Source organism: Chiloscyllium plagiosum, chromosome 24, assembly GCF_004010195.1.
Source record: "Chiloscyllium plagiosum isolate BGI_BamShark_2017 chromosome 24, ASM401019v2, whole genome shotgun sequence".
In the NCBI taxonomy this organism is placed as follows: Eukaryota; Metazoa; Chordata; class Chondrichthyes; order Orectolobiformes; family Hemiscylliidae; genus Chiloscyllium; species Chiloscyllium plagiosum.
The window spans coordinates 37,973,775-37,991,379 of record NC_057733.1 but is presented as its reverse complement, the minus strand read 5'-3'; the positions used below and the strand labels follow the sequence as shown (position 1 = coordinate 37,991,379).

Here is a 17,605-nt window from a genome sequence, read left to right as displayed (position 1 = left end):
TTCAAAAATCTATCTAGTTTTGTCTTTAAAACATTCCACGAGATTGCCTCAACTGCTCCACTGGGCAGAGAATTCCACAGTTTCACAATCCTTTGGGTGAAGATATTCCTCCTCAAATTAGTCCTAAATCTGCTGTCCCTTATTTTTAGATTAGACGCCCTACAGTATGGAAACAGGCCATTTGGCCCAAAAATGTCCACACCGACCCTCCGAAGAGTAACCCACCCAGACCCATTACCCTAACCTATATTTACCCCTGACTAATGTGGAGCAATTTAGCATGACCAATTCACCTGACTTGCATGTCTTTGGATTGTGGGAGGAAACTGGAGCACCCGGAGGAAACCCACACAGACACTGGGAGAATGTGCAAACTCCACACAGTCGTCCAAGGCAGGAATCTAACCCGGGTCCCTGGCCTGTGAGGCAGCAGTGCTGACCACTGAGCCACCATGCCACCCTTACTTTGAGGCTATACCCCTAGTTTTGGTTTCATCCACCATTGGAAAAAAACCTCCCTACTTCTATCCTATCTATTCTCTTCATGATTTTATGTTTCTATAGGATTCCCTCTCATTCTTCTCAATTCCAATGAGTTTAGTTCCAGTCTACTCAGTCTCTCCTCATTAGCCAACCTTCTCAATTCCAGAATCAACCTAGTGAACTTCATTTGCACCCCGTCCAGTGCCAGTACATCCTTTCTCAAGTAAGGAGACCATAACTGCACACAATACTCCAGATGTGGCCTCACCAGCACCCTAAACAGCTACAGCATAACCTCCCTATTTTTAAAATCCATCCCTTTAGCAATGAAGGACAAGATTAGATTAGATTACTTACAGTGTGGAAACAGGCCCTACGGCCCAACAAGTCCACACCGCCCCGCCGAAGCGCAACCCACCCCTACCCCTACATTAACCCTTACCTGACACTACGGGCAATTTAGCATGGCCAATTCACCTGGCCTGCACATCTTTGGACTGTGGAAGGAAACCGGAGCACCCGGAGGAAACCCACGCAGACATGGGGAGAACGTGCAAACTCCACACAGTCAGTCGCCTGAGTTGGGAATTGAACTCTAGCGCTGTGAGGCAGCAGTGCTAACCACTGTGCCACCGTGCCGCCCACAAAGATGGTGCATGTATGGAACAAGCTTCCAAAGGAAGTGGTGGAGGTGCCTACAATTACATCATTTAAAAGACATCTGGATGAGTACACGAATGAGCGGTCTAGAGGGATATGGGATAAATGCTGGCAAATGGGACTAGATCAGTTTGGGATGTCTGGTCGACAGGGAGAAATTGGATCAAGGGGTCTATTTCTGTACTATATAACTCAGTGACTTCATGATTCCATGAAAGGTGACAGAAATTTATAGCTCTAGCCACAGAAAGTAGATACACCAACTCAATTAACAAATGCACATCTGATCTCAATTTTCTTTTTCTTGGTCATTGAGTAACAACAGGACAGGTAAATGAGCTGGGATATGGAGCAGCCATGATCTCACTGAATGGTGGAACATGTTCAGTGGCCTGAATGGCAAACCTGTGTTCCTGTAAGCCTGCTTGGATTTACATTCCAGTTTTTAATAAAAAGGGATTACATAATTTCACTGCATCACCTCATTCTAATAAAGCATTGTGTGGGAATCTGACAGATACGTGTTCGATCCTACATCATAAAGAAATAAAGATTTGTATTTGTTTAGAGCTATGCGCAACCACAAAACATGCCAGAATATTTTGCTACTTTTGAAGTCTCATTGTTGTTGTAATGGAAGAAACATGGCAATTTATTTGCTAACAGCAAACTCCCATGGACAGCAAAGTGATACTGAGCTGATCTGTTTTCGGCGACATTAGTTGAAGAATAAACTGAAGATAACTACTTTGCTGTTCTTCAAAATAGTTCCATGGAATCTTTTATACCTATGAAGGGGTAAATGGGCCTCCAGTTTAATATCTCATCTGAAAATAGAGAACTTTAGAGTGTAGCACCTCCTTTGGGCTGCCCTACAGTTTCAGACAAGATTTTTTCTGCTTATGTTCCATAGTAGCACATAAAGCTACAACTTTAACTTAGAGATGAGAATGTACAAACAGAGTTTCAGCTGAAGCATGGTATGAACTATGTCTTTTTGAATTGCATAGGATATCATTGCAAGGCACTGCAATTTTTAATTTGGAGCAAAGATTGAAGTCTCTGATGGACTTTTGTTTTGCTGATCATTATTACAAGTACATAGGACTGAAAAAGACAATTGGAGTTGAAAAGGGTGGCACTGGAAAAGCACAGCAGGTCAGGCAACATCCGAGGAGCAGGAGAGTGAATGTTTCAGGCATAAGCCTTTCATCTGGAATGCCCAAAGCATCGACTGTCCTGTTCATCGGTTGCAGCCTGACCTGCTGCGCTTTTCCAGTACCACACTTTTCGACTCTGATTCTCCAGCATCTGCAGTCCTCACTTTCTCCTAGTTGCTGGAAAAGACATTGTGAATTTATTCTCTCAAAAGGAATGTCATTCCAGATGAAGATTCAGTGCAGTCTCAAGTCTGAACCTGTTAACCGTATATCAGATCACTGTGATAAAGATTCTGATCATCAAGCTGTTGAGACAGGATCTGGAAATTTCCTCATAGCCAATATAACAGGTCTATCTGTGATGTGAAATAATAGAAACTGCCCAGATCAACTGCAGTATATAATTACAGCTTTTTATTCAGTCTTCTGCTTTTGTAGCTGAACTGGAATTATATCATGACTTAAGGCAGAATTTCATGCAACTAAAATAAACTTGTTTAAATTGACAAAAAAAATCAATGCATGAGTTGTGAAAATTAACTCTGGACAGTTGCAAAGTATTTTGCTTCTTTGGGAAGATTATTTAGGCTGAATGCAATATTATCATGTTGTGATATATTTAGCTCCAACTAAATTTGTAGTTTAACACTAAAAAATAATTCATACTTCAGCCTAAAGTACTGTACTTGATTTGTCAGTGTGATGGTTATCCCAGTTATTGGAAGGATTAGGAGGAAGTGGAACAGGAATTCTAGCTATTTTTCCATTGTGTTTCTTAAGAAACAAATAATTATTAGTGTAGTGGATAGTTGCTGATATCCTTACCCTTCAAGGGTGAACCTCTACTCTGTTTATCAAAATAAACCTGGCAGTTTGTTGTCTTATTAAGCATATGCAAATGTAAGAATATATGTTAAGATTTAATTAAAATTATTAAATGATATCATATGTTGCCTGAAGAAGAATTGTACTGTGCCATCAAAAAGCAGGAGTGTGTTTTAGTTTCACAAATCTCCACCCGGCCGCTCACTTTTCTATTTATGGTTTCAAAAATAAAATTACAATCTTGTTTCTTCATCATAAATTCTCCTATTGTAATGCAATGCAATTCTTACCATAAAATGGTGATCACTAATAGGATAAAGGGCTCTGATATAGTGTACTTCAAAAATCTCTGCACTTCTGACGGAAACGTTGATACTGTTGCAGGAATAATGAGCCAAGCTGATTCATAGTGTCGAAATGGACCACAGGACATGGATGGATGGACCCTGAGGAGTAATCAACAGTTACATTGAGCTTTTTTTATAAACCGGCGCCTATATTTGTACAACTGCCATCAAGAGCAGTAGCAAATATGAGAACAGCAGCAACAAATTGTGGAGGTTCATAAAACTAGCATTAAGCCTTAACCCTTGAATATGATTCATTGCTGAAAAGCCTCCTGATACAGGTTTTGGGTTCGTACATGATGGTAGGTCACTCAGATGATGCAAAAGAGAAGGAGGATTAATGGCCACGTAAGAGCAATTGTCTCAAGTGACAGAAAAACAAGGGTGTGGTAAAGGGGTGATTGTCAGGGTTAAAGTTGACAAATTTGTTTATTTACTGTGAGATGTGGGTCACTTACCAAACTTTTGGATCAACAGCCTGGATTTTGCAGGCAGCACTAAAACCGAGTGCTTACTTCGAAGGAAGTTGCCCACAAATGCCTACTGATTTTTTTTTTATCTTTCCCAACAACAGTTTAAAACTGGCACTCGGTCAAGGAGATGTTTTGTTCTACAGCAACACTGAAGCTGGCAAGCTGGGAGACAGCCAATCTGTTTAGCAGGTCATTTTTGCACTTGGGTTGAAGTATAGTTTGCAGTTCTGGTCACCACATTACAGGAAGGAAGGAATTGCAGTGGAGAGGGTGCAGAGAAGATTTATTAGAATATTGCCAGGGCTGGAGAGTTATAGCTCTGAGGAGACTTTGGAGAGGTTGGGGTTGTTTCCCTTGGTACAGAGAAGGCTGAGGGGTGACATGATTGAAGTATACAAAATTGTGAGGGATAGGGATACTGTAGACAGGAGGAGCCTGTTTCCCTTGGCAGAGAGTTCAAAAACCAGGGGTTATAGATTCAAGTGAAGTGGCAGATGGATTAGAGGAGATGTGAGGAAAAGCTTTTTTTACGCAGAGGGTGGTGGGTGGCTGGAATTTGTGCCTGAGTTGGTGGTGGAGGCAGAGACCCTAAACTCTTTTTAAAAGTACCTTCAATGCTGTAAGCTGCAGGACTACGGGCTATGTGCAGGACGATGGGATTGGGAAGGGCAGTTGAGTGTCCTTGGGTCAGTTTGGACAAGATAGGCCAAATGGCTCCCTTCGGTACTGTATCATTTCTGTGGTTCTGTGGTTCTAACTCATTTCTAAGCCTCTTCTGAAGAACAATGTCCAGTTCTGGTCACCCAGTTACAGAAAGAATATTATTAAGCTGGCGAGGATTCAGAAGAGATTTACCAGGATGTTGCCGGTTATGGAAGGTTTGAGTTGTCAAGAAAGGTTGGGTAAGCTGGGACTTTTTGTGCTGGAGTTTAGGAGTTGAGAGGCGACCTTATAGGAGTTCATAAAATAATGAGGGGTATAGATAGAGTTAATGGTAGTTGTTTTTTCCCCCCTAAAATGGGGGATTTCAAGGCTAGAGGGAACAGTTTTAAGGTAAGAGGAGAGAGATTTAAAAAAGACATGAGGGGCAAATTTTTACACAGATTGTAGTCCACATGTGGAATGAACTTTCTAAGGAAGTGGTGGATGTGGGCACAGTTACAATGTGTAAAAGACATTTGGATAAGTATATGCATAGGAAATGTTTGGAGGGATATGGGCCAGGCAGGCAGGTGGCCTAGTTTAGTTTGGGATTATGTTTGGCACAGACTTGTTGGACCAAAGGGCCTGTTTCTATGCTATATGACTCTGTGAATCGATTGTCTGTGCCCAGGGATGTAATCTCACATTTTGGCTATGTTGCAGAAAACATTCTCATTAGTCCAACCCCAGGCCTGAAAACAGCTTTGCATTACTGCGCCAAGGCAAGAAGTGTCATGCTGGAAAAGCACAGGAATGATAAAGAGCTTATGCTCGAAACATCGACTCTCCTGCTCCTTGGATACTGTCTGACTGGCTGTCCTTTGACTCTGATCTCCAGCATCTGCAGTCCTCACTTTCTCCCTCTTTGCGCCAAGAGATATTCTAAAATTAAAGCCTTTCACAATAATTGAACCTATTAAAGACATTAAGGCACATAGTGAATCCATTTACTCTATTGAGGTGATATCAGTTCTCACAACAGAACAATTACTTTCCCCAGGTCCCTCCTTGGCTGATTCCTTCGACCAGAAGCAATAAAAGAGATGTGTAAACTTTTCCCACTTTCCCAGAGATACTTACGTAGCTATATTGACACTGACGGGAACAATTGCTGTAGCCAGTCCAAACAGCAATACCAACTGAAAGAAAATCTTAGAGCTGGAGGCTCGGAACAGTCTTTTGCCAGGACGACAGTAGTTGTACAAAGAATGCTGTAAATTTAAAAAAAGTACTCATTGGACCCAAGCACTGGCTGATAATTCGCTGGCTGATTTTCTTCACATGGCAGATGAAGTGAGCAAAAAATAAATAACACGTGTATTTATGTAAAATACAACTGCATTTTGATTATCTTACATTTTCTGGCTTTTTTTTTGCTGCTTGTATTAGTTTCGCACACAGGTTGGCTCCAATCTTTTTCCTACATTACAACATTAACTACACTTCAAAAAATACTTCAACTTGTTGCAAAGACTTCTGGGACAACCTGAGGTTATGAAAGACACTGTAGAAATGCAATTTTGTTTCTTAGAATCATGGAGTTGTACAGCATGGAAACAGACCTTTCAGCCCAACTTGCCCAAGCCAACCAGATAGCTGAACTTAACCTAGTCCCATTTGCCAGCATTTGGCCCATATCACTCTAAACCGGTCCTATTCATACAGAGTCATAGAGGTGTACAGTATGGAAACAGACCCTTCCATCCAATTCGTCCATGCCAACCAGATATCCTAACCCAATCTAGTCCCACCTGCCAGTACCCAGCTCATATCCCTCCAAACACTTCCTATTCATGTACTCATCTAGATGCCTTTTAAATGTTGCAATTGTACCAGGTTCCACCACTTCCTCTGGCAGCTGATTCCATACATGTACCATCCCATGCATGAAAAAGTTGCCCCTTCGGTCTCTTTCATATCTTTCCCCTCTTACCCTAAACCTATGCCTTCCAGTTCTGGACTCCCCCACCCCAGAGAAAAGACTTTGCCTATTTATACCCAGTCTCCACCATTTCCCACTGGCAGCTCATTCCTTACACACACCACCCACTGCATAAAAGAAAATTGCTCCTTAGGTCCCTTTTAAATCTTTGCTCCCTCATCTTGAACCTGTGCTGTCTAGTTTTGCACTCCCCAACCTTTGGAAAATGACTTGGCAATTCACCCTAGCCATGCCCCTCACGATCTTGCATGCCTCTAGAAGATCACCCCTCAATCTCTGACACTCCAGGGAAAACTGCCCCAGGCTATTCAGCCTCTCCCTTTTGCTCAAAATGTCCAATCCCGGCAACATCCTTGTAAATCTTTTCTGGGTGCTTTCACATTTAACAATATCTTTCCTGTGGCAGGCAGACCAGAATTGGATGCAGTATTCCAAAAGCGGCCTAACTTCTTATTTTGTTTCCCTATCAATGCAAATCATTAACAGAAGAGTTGGATGATGCAATGTGTTGGACTGTCATTTCAGCTCCGCGGACAGGATTTGAATGATTTACTGAATGGCAGGGAACTTGGGAAAAGTGGTGGTGATATTTCAGCTCATACCCTTGGAGTGTAAGATGAAGGGCTGGGTGAAGTGACGAGTCACTTTGTGGTGAGTCTTCTGAACATTGACGTTGTTTAGAGAAACACATCCGTGTTTTCCTGTCTACAAGAATTGCGCGTAAGAGGTTGCCATGGAGGGAACAAAGCAATATGCTCTGACTGGCAATGATTTAAACATCAAATTTGTCTCTTGCAGTGGGAATAACAATCATACACCAAATCCAGTTTATCCATAGGTTTAGGGTATACACAAAAACAGTCAATGGGTCAACATTCTCCTGTGCTAATCTGCAGTCAATTATTTTGTTTCCCCCTCAGGGGTTAGATAGTCCTGTCCTTATTACTTAGTCTCTACTGCTACCTTTTCCTGAGGCCTTCACAGACACAGTCCCAGCACCCACCAGTTCCATGTGGAGTCTGATTTGAAATTAATAATTTAGGTTCTGTGATAAACATGGTTATCAAAATTAACCTGCTGATATGTGTAGGTTCTTTACATGTGTTGTAACCAAAGATTTTTCTAACACATTTTCATTCATTACAATTTCCAAAGGATCAGTTTAACAGCCAGGAGGTTATCTTCATCTCCAACACAGGCTATTACCGATTGATTATCATTAAATAAAACCATTATAACTACAGACTTCCTTATTTTTCTCAAGTCTACCTTTTTCACATAGAAGATGATGAAATACTTGACGATGTTGAGAAGTGGCAGTAATGGAGAGTAAAACATTCCAATCCAGACGATAGTTTGTCCATCAACGATATCCAAAACATTCTCTGGAATCAGAAATTGCTGCTTCTTCAACATTTTAGTTATCTCAAACGGAGCATGCTCAACGATGAATCTAAACAATAGAAAAGAAGTTTTGGTAGCTTCGTTCCCTCGCATCATTGTGAAGAAATATTACCCAATGTTTTCAGGTACAGGCAGGTAGACATACAGAGCTCACATACAATAATAGTTAATGGAATAAAACATAGAAACAAGTTTTGTAGCATCTGTAAAGAGAAATCGAAGTTAACGCTTCCGGTCCAGTGACCCTTCCTCAGAACTGATGGTAGCTAGAAAATGTTGGTTTATGGAAAGAAGATAGGGTGTTGGGGGGGGGGGAGGGGGCGGGGGGAATAAGGAGTAAACGTTAAGTGGGGATAGAGCCCAAAGATAAAGAAAAACAGTTGGACAGACAAAGGTGTCGATAATGAGCTGGCTGGGAGTATGAATACTGTTAATGGAGATTGTTAGTGGCTAACAATGACAGACTATGTGATAGTCTGGTGTGTGTGTGGTAGGTTCCACTGGGGACCCTGCAGCCCTCCAGACTCAATATCAAGTTCAATAATTTCAGGGTCCAAAATCCACATGTCCTAGCCCTCTACCACACACACCAGTCCTTGTTATCACAGTCTGCCACCACACACTAACCATCGTTAGCCACTAACAGTCTTCATTAACAACTATTCACCCTCCCAGCCAGACTGTTATCAACTCCTTTGTATGTCCAATTGTTCTCCTCTCTCATTGGGCTCTATCCATACCTGTTGTTTACTCCTTACCCCCCTCCTCTCCACTCTATCATCTGCATATAAAAAAACGCCAGTTTCCTAGCTACCATCAATTCTGGACCTGAAACATTAACTTTGATTTCTCTACACAGATGCTGCCACACTTGCTGAGCTTTTCCAGCAACTTCTGTTTTTGTTTCTGATTTACAGTTTTTTCAATTTTTTTAAACAGAAACACATTTATTTGAACTGAGGAGACAGGCATCTTGATGTGCAAGTGAAATAAGTTCTAAATTTAAAAATAATGTGTCATCCATCCCATTTTTAAAAATTCACTCAATAGATGTGGGCATTACTGGCTGGGCCAACAGATATTGTCCATCCCTGGTTGTCCTTGAGAAAGTGATAGTGGTGAGCTAACACCTTGAACTGCTGCAGTTCATGGAGACTTGGGAGTTATGCTGCTTTATATTATGGCATTGACAGATGTTACAGTGTACATAGAAGTCATTCAGCTCATCAGATTTGCAGTATCTCTTCTGCTAGCTACCCACTTAATATTCTTTTAAATATAAAAACAATTCCATTTAGAATAGTTATTATTTCTACTCAACAGCTTTTAGGAGCATAGTTTTCCATAATCTAACCATTCCCTACAAAAAAAGTGTTTTCTAACCTCATTTTACTTTTTTCACGTGAATTTTAAATTTATGCAGGAATATCACTATACATCAGCAGAAGTAATTTATTACTTTTTATTCTATCATAATTCTTCACTTAATTTAAGATATCTGTCACGTCACATTTAATAGGAGAAAGTGAGGACTGCAGATGCTGGAGCTCAGAGTCGAGAGTATGGCGCTGGAAAAGCACAGCAGGTCAGGCAGCATCTGAGGAGCAGGAGAATTGACATTTTGGGCATAAGCCCTTCATCAGGGCTTTCCTGATGAAAGGCTTACGTCTGAAACGTCAATTCTCCTGCTCCTCGATGCTGCCTGACCTGCTGTGCTTTTCCAGCACTACACACACATGTCACACTTAACTCCTCAGCTCTATTGGACATGGAAATATCTTCTAAATTGCTTACTTTCTTGGAAGTTCCACACAAAAGGTGACAGCAATGCAAGACAGAAAGTCAAACAGCATTAGCTTGTACATTTCCTGTCCAATCTTTGTCTCCCAACACTGGGGGATGAAACAGAAATAATATCAGCAAACACACAAACAGCAAGTCTGATTGGTTCTTTGAGAAATGTATGTATTCTGCAATATAAATAGATTGGTCAGAAACAATTGCCTTCAAGATATTTTTACTTTCACTGTCTTTGTTGTAATTATTTATTTACCTTCTTTCTAACAAATCATCCAAAATTACACCAACTGCCAGTTTATAAATTTGGTAGCATTTGTACATATAGATCTACTTTAGAAGACTGACTAAGGGGTTCAAACATATTTAACAAACTAAATGGATTTTTTTTTGAAGCGATAACAGAATGGTTCGAAAAGGACTTCCCAAAGGTTTTCCATACAATGTCACATAATGGACTTGGGAGGAAAGTTCTCAGTCAAGGAACAAAAGGGTCAGTAGCAAGCTGGATAAAAAATTGGCTTCGGGATGGAAGCAGACTGCAAGAATAAATCGATATTTTTCAGGCTGGAGGAGGATTTGTAGTGAAGGGACCCCAAGGGTATTGAAACCCCTACTTTCCCTGATATATATTAATGATCTAGGTCTCAGTGTGCAGGGAGTAATTTCAGGTTTGCAGGTGACACAAAACTTTGAAGAATTGTAAACTGTAAGGAGGACAGTGTAGAAGTCCAGAAGGATAGAGACAAATTGATAGACTGGGTACACAGGTGGCAGATAAGTTACAACGCAGAGAGATGATTTAGTATTTTGGGTAGGAAGAACATTGAAAGACGTCATAAAACAGAGGGTATAATTTTACGGGAGGTAGAGGAGCAGATGGACCTGAGTGTGTATATGCAAAGATCATTAAAGGTGGATGGACAGGTAGAGTAAGCAGAGAGTAAAGCATAGTAATCTTGGCTTTATTAAAAGACATAGAGTCCAAGAACAAAGAGGTGGTGTTGAACTTGTATAAAAGTTGTTAGAACTCAGCAGAAGTATAATACACAATTCTAAGTACTACATTATAGTAAGGATTTGAACATAGAGTCATAGAGATGTACAGCACGGAAACAGACTCTTCAGTCCAACTTGTCCATGCTGACCAGATATCCCAACCCGATCTAGTCCCGCCTGCCAGCACCGGCCCATATCCCTCCAAACCCTTCCGATTCAGATACCCATCCAAATGCCTTTTAAATGTTGCAATTGTACTAGCCTCCACTACTTCCTCTGGCAGTTCATTCCATGCATGCGCTATTCTCTTTTATATTGTTGTGGTTCTGTTCGCCGAGCTGGGAATTTGTGTTGCAGACGTTTCGTCCCCCGTCTGGGTGTTTAACAGAGAACAGCCAGGGAATTCCTAGAGGCATGGCACTCATCCACAGATTCAATCAATAAGCCCATCGACCTGGACCTAATATACCGACCACTGCAATGGACAGCTGGAACTGACAACCGGAAGCGGCAGATTCAAACAATTACAAATGCCGGAGGAAAGATCACAGAAGTGCTTCACAGGAGGCTCCCAAGCACTGAGGATGTCACCTAGACAGGGGACGAAACGTCTGCAACACAAATTCCCAGCTCAGCGAACAGAACCACAACAACGAGCACCCGAGCTACAAATCTTCTCACAAACTTTGAATCTCTTTATATCTTTCTCCTCTCACCCTTTAGTTCTAGACTCCCCCACTCCAGGGAAAACACTTTGTCTATTTATCTTAACCATGCCCCTCCTGATTTTATAAACCTCTATAAGGTCACCCCTCAGCCTCCGACACTCCAGAGAAAACAGCCCTAGCCTATTCAAACTCTCCCTACAGCTCAAATCCTCCAACCCTGGCAACATCCTTGTAAATCTTTTCTGAACCCTTTCAACTGTTACAACATTCTTCCGATAGGAAGGAGACCAGAACTGCACACAATATTCCAAAAGTGGCCTAACCAATGTCCGGTACAGCCACAACATGATCTCCCAACTCCTGTACTCAATACTCTAACCAATAAAGGCAAGCATACCAAACGCCTTCTTCACTATCCTATCTACCTGCGACTCTACTTTCAAGGAGCTATGAACCTGCCCTCCAAGGTCCCTTTGTTCAGCAACACTCCATAGGACCTTACCATTAAGATTTGCTTTCCCAAAATGCAGCACCTCACATTTGTCTAAATTAAACTCCATCTGCCACGCCTGAGCAAATTGGCCCATCTGATCAAGATCCTGTTGTAATCTGAAGTAACCTTCTTTGCTGTCCACTACACCTCCAATTTTGGTGTCATCTGCAAATGTACTGACCATAGATTGAAAAGATTGGGGCCATTCTCATTGGAAAGAAGTAGATGAAGTGAAAATCTGATATAGGCTTTCAAAATCGTGAACAGGGTGAATAGAATAAATAAGGAGAAAGTGTTCCTGCTCAGAAAAGGAAGAAGAAGAAGAAGGCATAGATTTAAAGTGATCTGCAAAAGAAGCAAAGATGAAGTGAGGTAAAGCTTTTTCACTGAACAAGTAGTTAGGGTATAGAATGCAATGCCTGGAAATGTGGCGGAGACAGGTTTAATTGAAGCATTCAAAAGGATGTTGAATGACTATTTGGATAAAAGTAATATGCAAGGGTACAGGAAGAAAGTCTGTGAGAAGATTTGTAACTCGTTGTTGTGGTTCTGTTCGCCGAGCTGGGAATTTGTGTTGCAGACGTTTCGTCCCCTGTCTAGGTGACATCCTCAGTGCTTGGGAGCCTCCTGTGAAGCGCTTCTGTGATCTTTCCTCCAGCATTTGTAGTGGTTTGAATCTGCCGCTTCCAGTTGTCAGTTCCAGCTGTCCGCTGCAGTGGTCGGTATATAGGGTCCAGGTCAAAGTGCTTATTGATTGAATCTGTGGATGAGTGCCAAGCCTCTAGGAATTCCATGGAATCCTTAGTATCCACACACACAGAGGACAAGCAACATGAGTTCGACTGGGACAACACTACTATTATCGGCCAAGCCAAACAGAGAACAGCCAGGGAAGTCCTAGAGGCTTGCCACTCATCCACAGATTCAATCAATAAGCACATTGACCTGGACCCTATATACCGGCCACTGCAGCGGACAGCTGGAACTGACAACTGGAAGCGGCAGATTCAAACCACTACAAATGCTGGAGGAAAGATCACAGAAGCGCTTCACAGGAGGCTCCCAAGCACTGAGGATGTTACCTAGACAGGGGACGAAACGTCTGCTCAGAAATTCTCAGCTCGGCGAACAGAACCACAAGTACAGGAAGAAAGCAGGAAATTGGCACTTGGCAAAATGATGTTTATTTAATGAGTTGGTGTTAGCAAAATGAGTCAAATGGCCCCCTTTTGCACCGTAGCACTTCTCTGATTCTGAAGTGGCACAGAAACATCCACGTGCAATTTAGGTTGTACAATGGGAGGTTTTGTCTTTCAGGTACATCTCCTTTTACCAGTGTGCAGTAGACAATCCAAAGCATAATTTAAAGACAACAGGGAATTTTCACTGTGCCATACCAATGGTTCTCTGTCGATGAGTGCTACAAGAAAAAAAAGCTGATTAACTGGGTCTCCATCTGTTTCTTGTCCATGTGCCAACTAGTTTCACATTCTTGCACATTCAAATTAATTCACAGACGGTAAAGCACTTTGGGGCATCCCGAGGATGTGATAAGGTGATATAAAAATGAATGGTATTGATTACGCTCTCAGGTTAGTGCCTATGGCAATCTTGCTACTGTTGTGATCCAATGAAGAATGGTACATCTGAACTTTCCCTTCCTGCCTATAACAATCTCTGATGTCACAAAATCAAACACATAACCCACCACTGATCTCTCTTATAAAGCTACTGTTTATTCTCACTATTTTTTACTCACCGGATAGTGAATGCTGTGACCACAGGCTTCACAATCCTGTTTACTTTCACTGTCAGAGCAGGTGATATGTTGCCACAGCGAGAATACCAGCATGCTCAGATTGGTTAGTCTTAAGAATACACTTCTAAATGGAAATGAATGGAGAAACTTAAAGACAGAGAAACTTTATAAATCACAGCAATTATTTACTTTTACATAAATACATTTTCTTTTTTCTCATCCTCCATTGTGTTTATTGATCTATACAGAGCTTGGGCTAGTAAGATAGTGGGTGTTGGAGTCATAGAGATGTACAGCATGGAAACAGACTCTTAAGTCCAACTTGTCCATGCTGACCAGATATCCTAAATTAACCTAGTCCCATTTGTCAGCACTTGGCCCATATCCCTCTAAACCTTTCCTATTCATATACCCATCCAAATGTCTTTTAAATGTTGTCATTGTACCAGCCTCCACCTTTTCTTGTGTTCCTGCTGAAATTGTGGTCATTAGGTTAGGAGGTGCATTTTGTAATACCTACCTTTGTTAATGAGACCGTAAGTGCAGAGATTAGGCCCTAGTTTGATTCTTCGCAGCCCAGATTTTTGAAATAGAACATTTGGGTCCTACGTAATACAATTTTCTGTTTGTAGGTTATGTAGCATCAGTGATCCTCCACACTCACTATTGGTTCAGGTTTTAACAATAAAAATGCTGTGATAATTTTTTTTGAAAAAAAAAATGGATGGCATTGTGATGTAAGTCAATGATTTATGATGTTGGAACCTGACATTAGATTTGAATGAGATTCTATACTAAGCTGTCAGTTTACACACGGGCAGGTTGTGTGTTGAGATCATGCTGAATGAAAATACTGTGTGGATATTTATGTAAGGGTGGAAAAGTGCATGGCATCGATTCTCTTCTGACTGCTACAATGCCAGAGAACAGACAGCAATTGAGTACTGAGGAAGTATTCCAAACATTTTCTCCTCACCACACTGGGACACAGATAAGGAGCTATAGCGCACTATCTACTGCTATGTCAGCCAAGAGAAGCAAACCTTGGACATTCCATCTGTGCAGAAAAGTTAAGACTAAGATCCATCAAACTGTTTTCAAAATTATTTTAATAAAAGATAGCATTTGTTTCCTATCCCTACCTGCCCTTGAGCTGTGTGCTTGCTTGACCATGTCAGAGGGCAACTAAGAGTCAGCCATATTGCTGTGGGTCTGAAGTCAACAGATTTCTTTCCCTAAAAGGACATTTGTGAACCAGATGGGTTTTTATGAAAATGAATTTCGGATTCACCATTACTGACACCAGATTTTCATTAATGAATTAAATTTAAGTTCCACCTGCTGCCAGAGTGGGATTTTGACGTCTGATCCCAAAGCTATAGCCTCCAGATTAATGCTCCAGTGACATCACCATTATGGCACCATCTCTCCATTTGGCAATTGTTTGAAGAATAACAGATCAAGACTGTCATTATGTTTGGAATACTTCCTCATTATCTTGTCCCATACTTCTTCATTAACCAACAATGCCACAATAAATTGTTTATGCGATTGATCAAGACACAGCAGTGATTTAATTTCAAAATTGATTCCGAATTGATATGCACTTGGATAAGTGCCAATTACATGAAGGTGGTTGTAAACCCTAAATTACATAGAACATAGAACACTACAGCGCAGTACAGGTCCTTCGGCCCTCGGTGTTGTGCCAGCCTGTCGTACCAATCTGAAACCCATCTAACCTACACTATTCCATGTACGTCCATATACAGTTAAGCAATAACAACTGAGAGGTTCACGCTGGAGTTATTTCAGGGACAGTCCACATGTTAAAACATCCCTTTATACTGACAGTGGATGACAATGTAGCTAAGTTGGTGTTTTTAAATTTGGAGGATGTTCTCAGCCAAATATAAACACCAATTTTGAGAAGCTAACAATTTTATAATATAAAAGCGACTAAACTAAAATTATTACCTCTCCACTGGGGAAAGAATTTATACCAATCTCTGAAAGGAAAAATTGATATATAAAGCATAATAAAGTTCATTTTAAAAGACTGTTGACCTTCTATTTAATGTGTGGCAGATGGAAATAGACAAAACATCACTCAGCTCCTAAGTCTAATTATACATCTAATAAGATTTACCTGATTAATATCAAATTGATTTCAGTGTTTGGTGGATATTCTTCATATCGGACAATTATCCGAAATAAAAATGGCAGGAGAATATTACTAATGGAAATGACAATGGGTGGGAGATATTCCATGAAGAATTCAATGACAAAATACATTTCCTTGTTTTCACTCCCCTAGAAAAAAGAATACACTGGGTTATCAGAAGAAACAATATGCTCCATGGCCTCACCCTGGAGGGCAGGCTTTCTTCCAGACAGGCTAGTCTGCCCTGCTTTGCCCCTCTTTCTGAATTTCTGGTCCAAATTCTTTTAACACAGTGGGTTGGTCTCTACTGGCACTTAACTAACTCCATCTTCGATTGTTGGTCTGAAAACTGGTACTAGGCCATACTGATGTAGTAAATAGGCCTGTCTCATGCAGATCTACATTGATGAGCTGCTAGTCATGGTAAAGCTGGACAGGTGTGTTGCCTCTCCTGATGCAATCACATCATCACCTGGACAGTGGGCATGAGAAGCACCCATCTCCTCCAAGCGGAATTTCACAATTTATAAAACATGCCACATGTTCTAGGCCCACTAAATTTATAACTGGGTACCAACCTTTCCAAGCCCATGAATTTCAGGACCAATAAATTCCTCTTGTTTATCATGAGGTTGATAATATTCTCATATGCTGTGATATTGTTTAATTGTTGTTTATAAAATTCCTAAATTTAATATTTAAACTGAACTTTTTCCAACTGAACTATGTTGACTGTTATATTCATAAATTAACTTAAATCTGACAAATTCACTATGCTGTTTGACTTTGCTTTAACAGGAAACATTTGCTAAACTAATAAACTTTTCAAAATTTCACTGTAACTTACTTTCTTTTTAAATAACGCCCAGTAATTTTAATTGCAACAAGCATTACCTTTTCCTAAACAGTGTGGTTAATACAATTGAATGGTGCATTTACTGTATTACTGGGTATGCAAAGCAAATGTGCTACAATGCAGTATTATTTAACACACATTGAAATAGTGCGACTGGAATAACTCCATCCTAATTGGAAAAAAAAGATACTATGATGGATTTAAAGCAAAGAGTTTCTAATTACCTCCCTGAAACTATGATGAGCCGCTTTATAAATATCAGATACCATTCATCCACTCAGATGCCAATTTTTGCAGATGTCTTAATTATGACCTTTCTTCTCAAGAGGTAACCCAATTCACAATTTGATACAATCAAAAAACTTAGAACCTTTATTAAACTAGATTCCCTACAGTGTGGAAACTGGCCCTTCAGCTCAACCAGTCCACACCGACCCTCTGAAGAGTAACCGACTCACATCCATTCCCCTCTGACTAATGCACCTAACACTGTGGACAATTTAGCATGGCCAGCTCACCTGGCCTGCACATCTTTGGACTGTGGGAGGAAACTGGAGCACGCAGAGGAAACCCACACGGAGAACAGATCAAAAAACCCGAGGCTAGAATTGAACCTAGGACCCTAGGACTGTGAGGCAGCAGTGCTAACCACTGAGCCACCATGCCACCTGTAATTTACATCCAAAATTATTGATATATGTTAAACAGTATACATTCTAGATGTAATTTCTTTTTCTATAATATTGACATAAGTTGTAATAATTTGAGGGCACAGCTTGAGCTCTGTTCGAACCCATTTGGCATATTCTGCCAATCTGATAAAAGTCTCATTTATGTACACTGTCAGTTCTGCAATAACACGATAGTTCAATT

General features: G+C 40.8%; 1 protein-coding gene across 6 annotated transcripts in view; it reads right to left on the bottom strand.

The window, feature by feature from the left end:
• Positions 1 to 17,605, bottom strand: part of LOC122562200 (transmembrane channel-like protein 7) — a 62,251-nt gene that overhangs the window by 3,145 nt on the left and 41,501 nt on the right. For 4 of the 6 annotated variants that reach the window (XM_043714873.1, XM_043714874.1, XM_043714877.1 and 1 more), the window contains 6 exons: positions 15,862 to 16,025; positions 13,713 to 13,836; positions 9,791 to 9,888; positions 7,862 to 8,045; positions 5,731 to 5,861; positions 3,419 to 3,574 (listed from right to left, as the gene is read on the bottom strand). In XM_043714873.1, the coding sequence (XP_043570808.1) occupies positions 3,419 to 3,574; positions 5,731 to 5,861; positions 7,862 to 8,045; positions 9,791 to 9,888; positions 13,713 to 13,836; positions 15,862 to 16,025 (857 nt within the window). The remainder of the gene's footprint in view (positions 1 to 3,418; positions 3,575 to 5,730; positions 5,862 to 7,861; positions 8,046 to 9,790; positions 9,889 to 13,712; positions 13,837 to 15,861; positions 16,026 to 17,605) is intronic. The other 2 variants (XR_006315260.1, XM_043714878.1) reach the window with 2 other exon arrangements.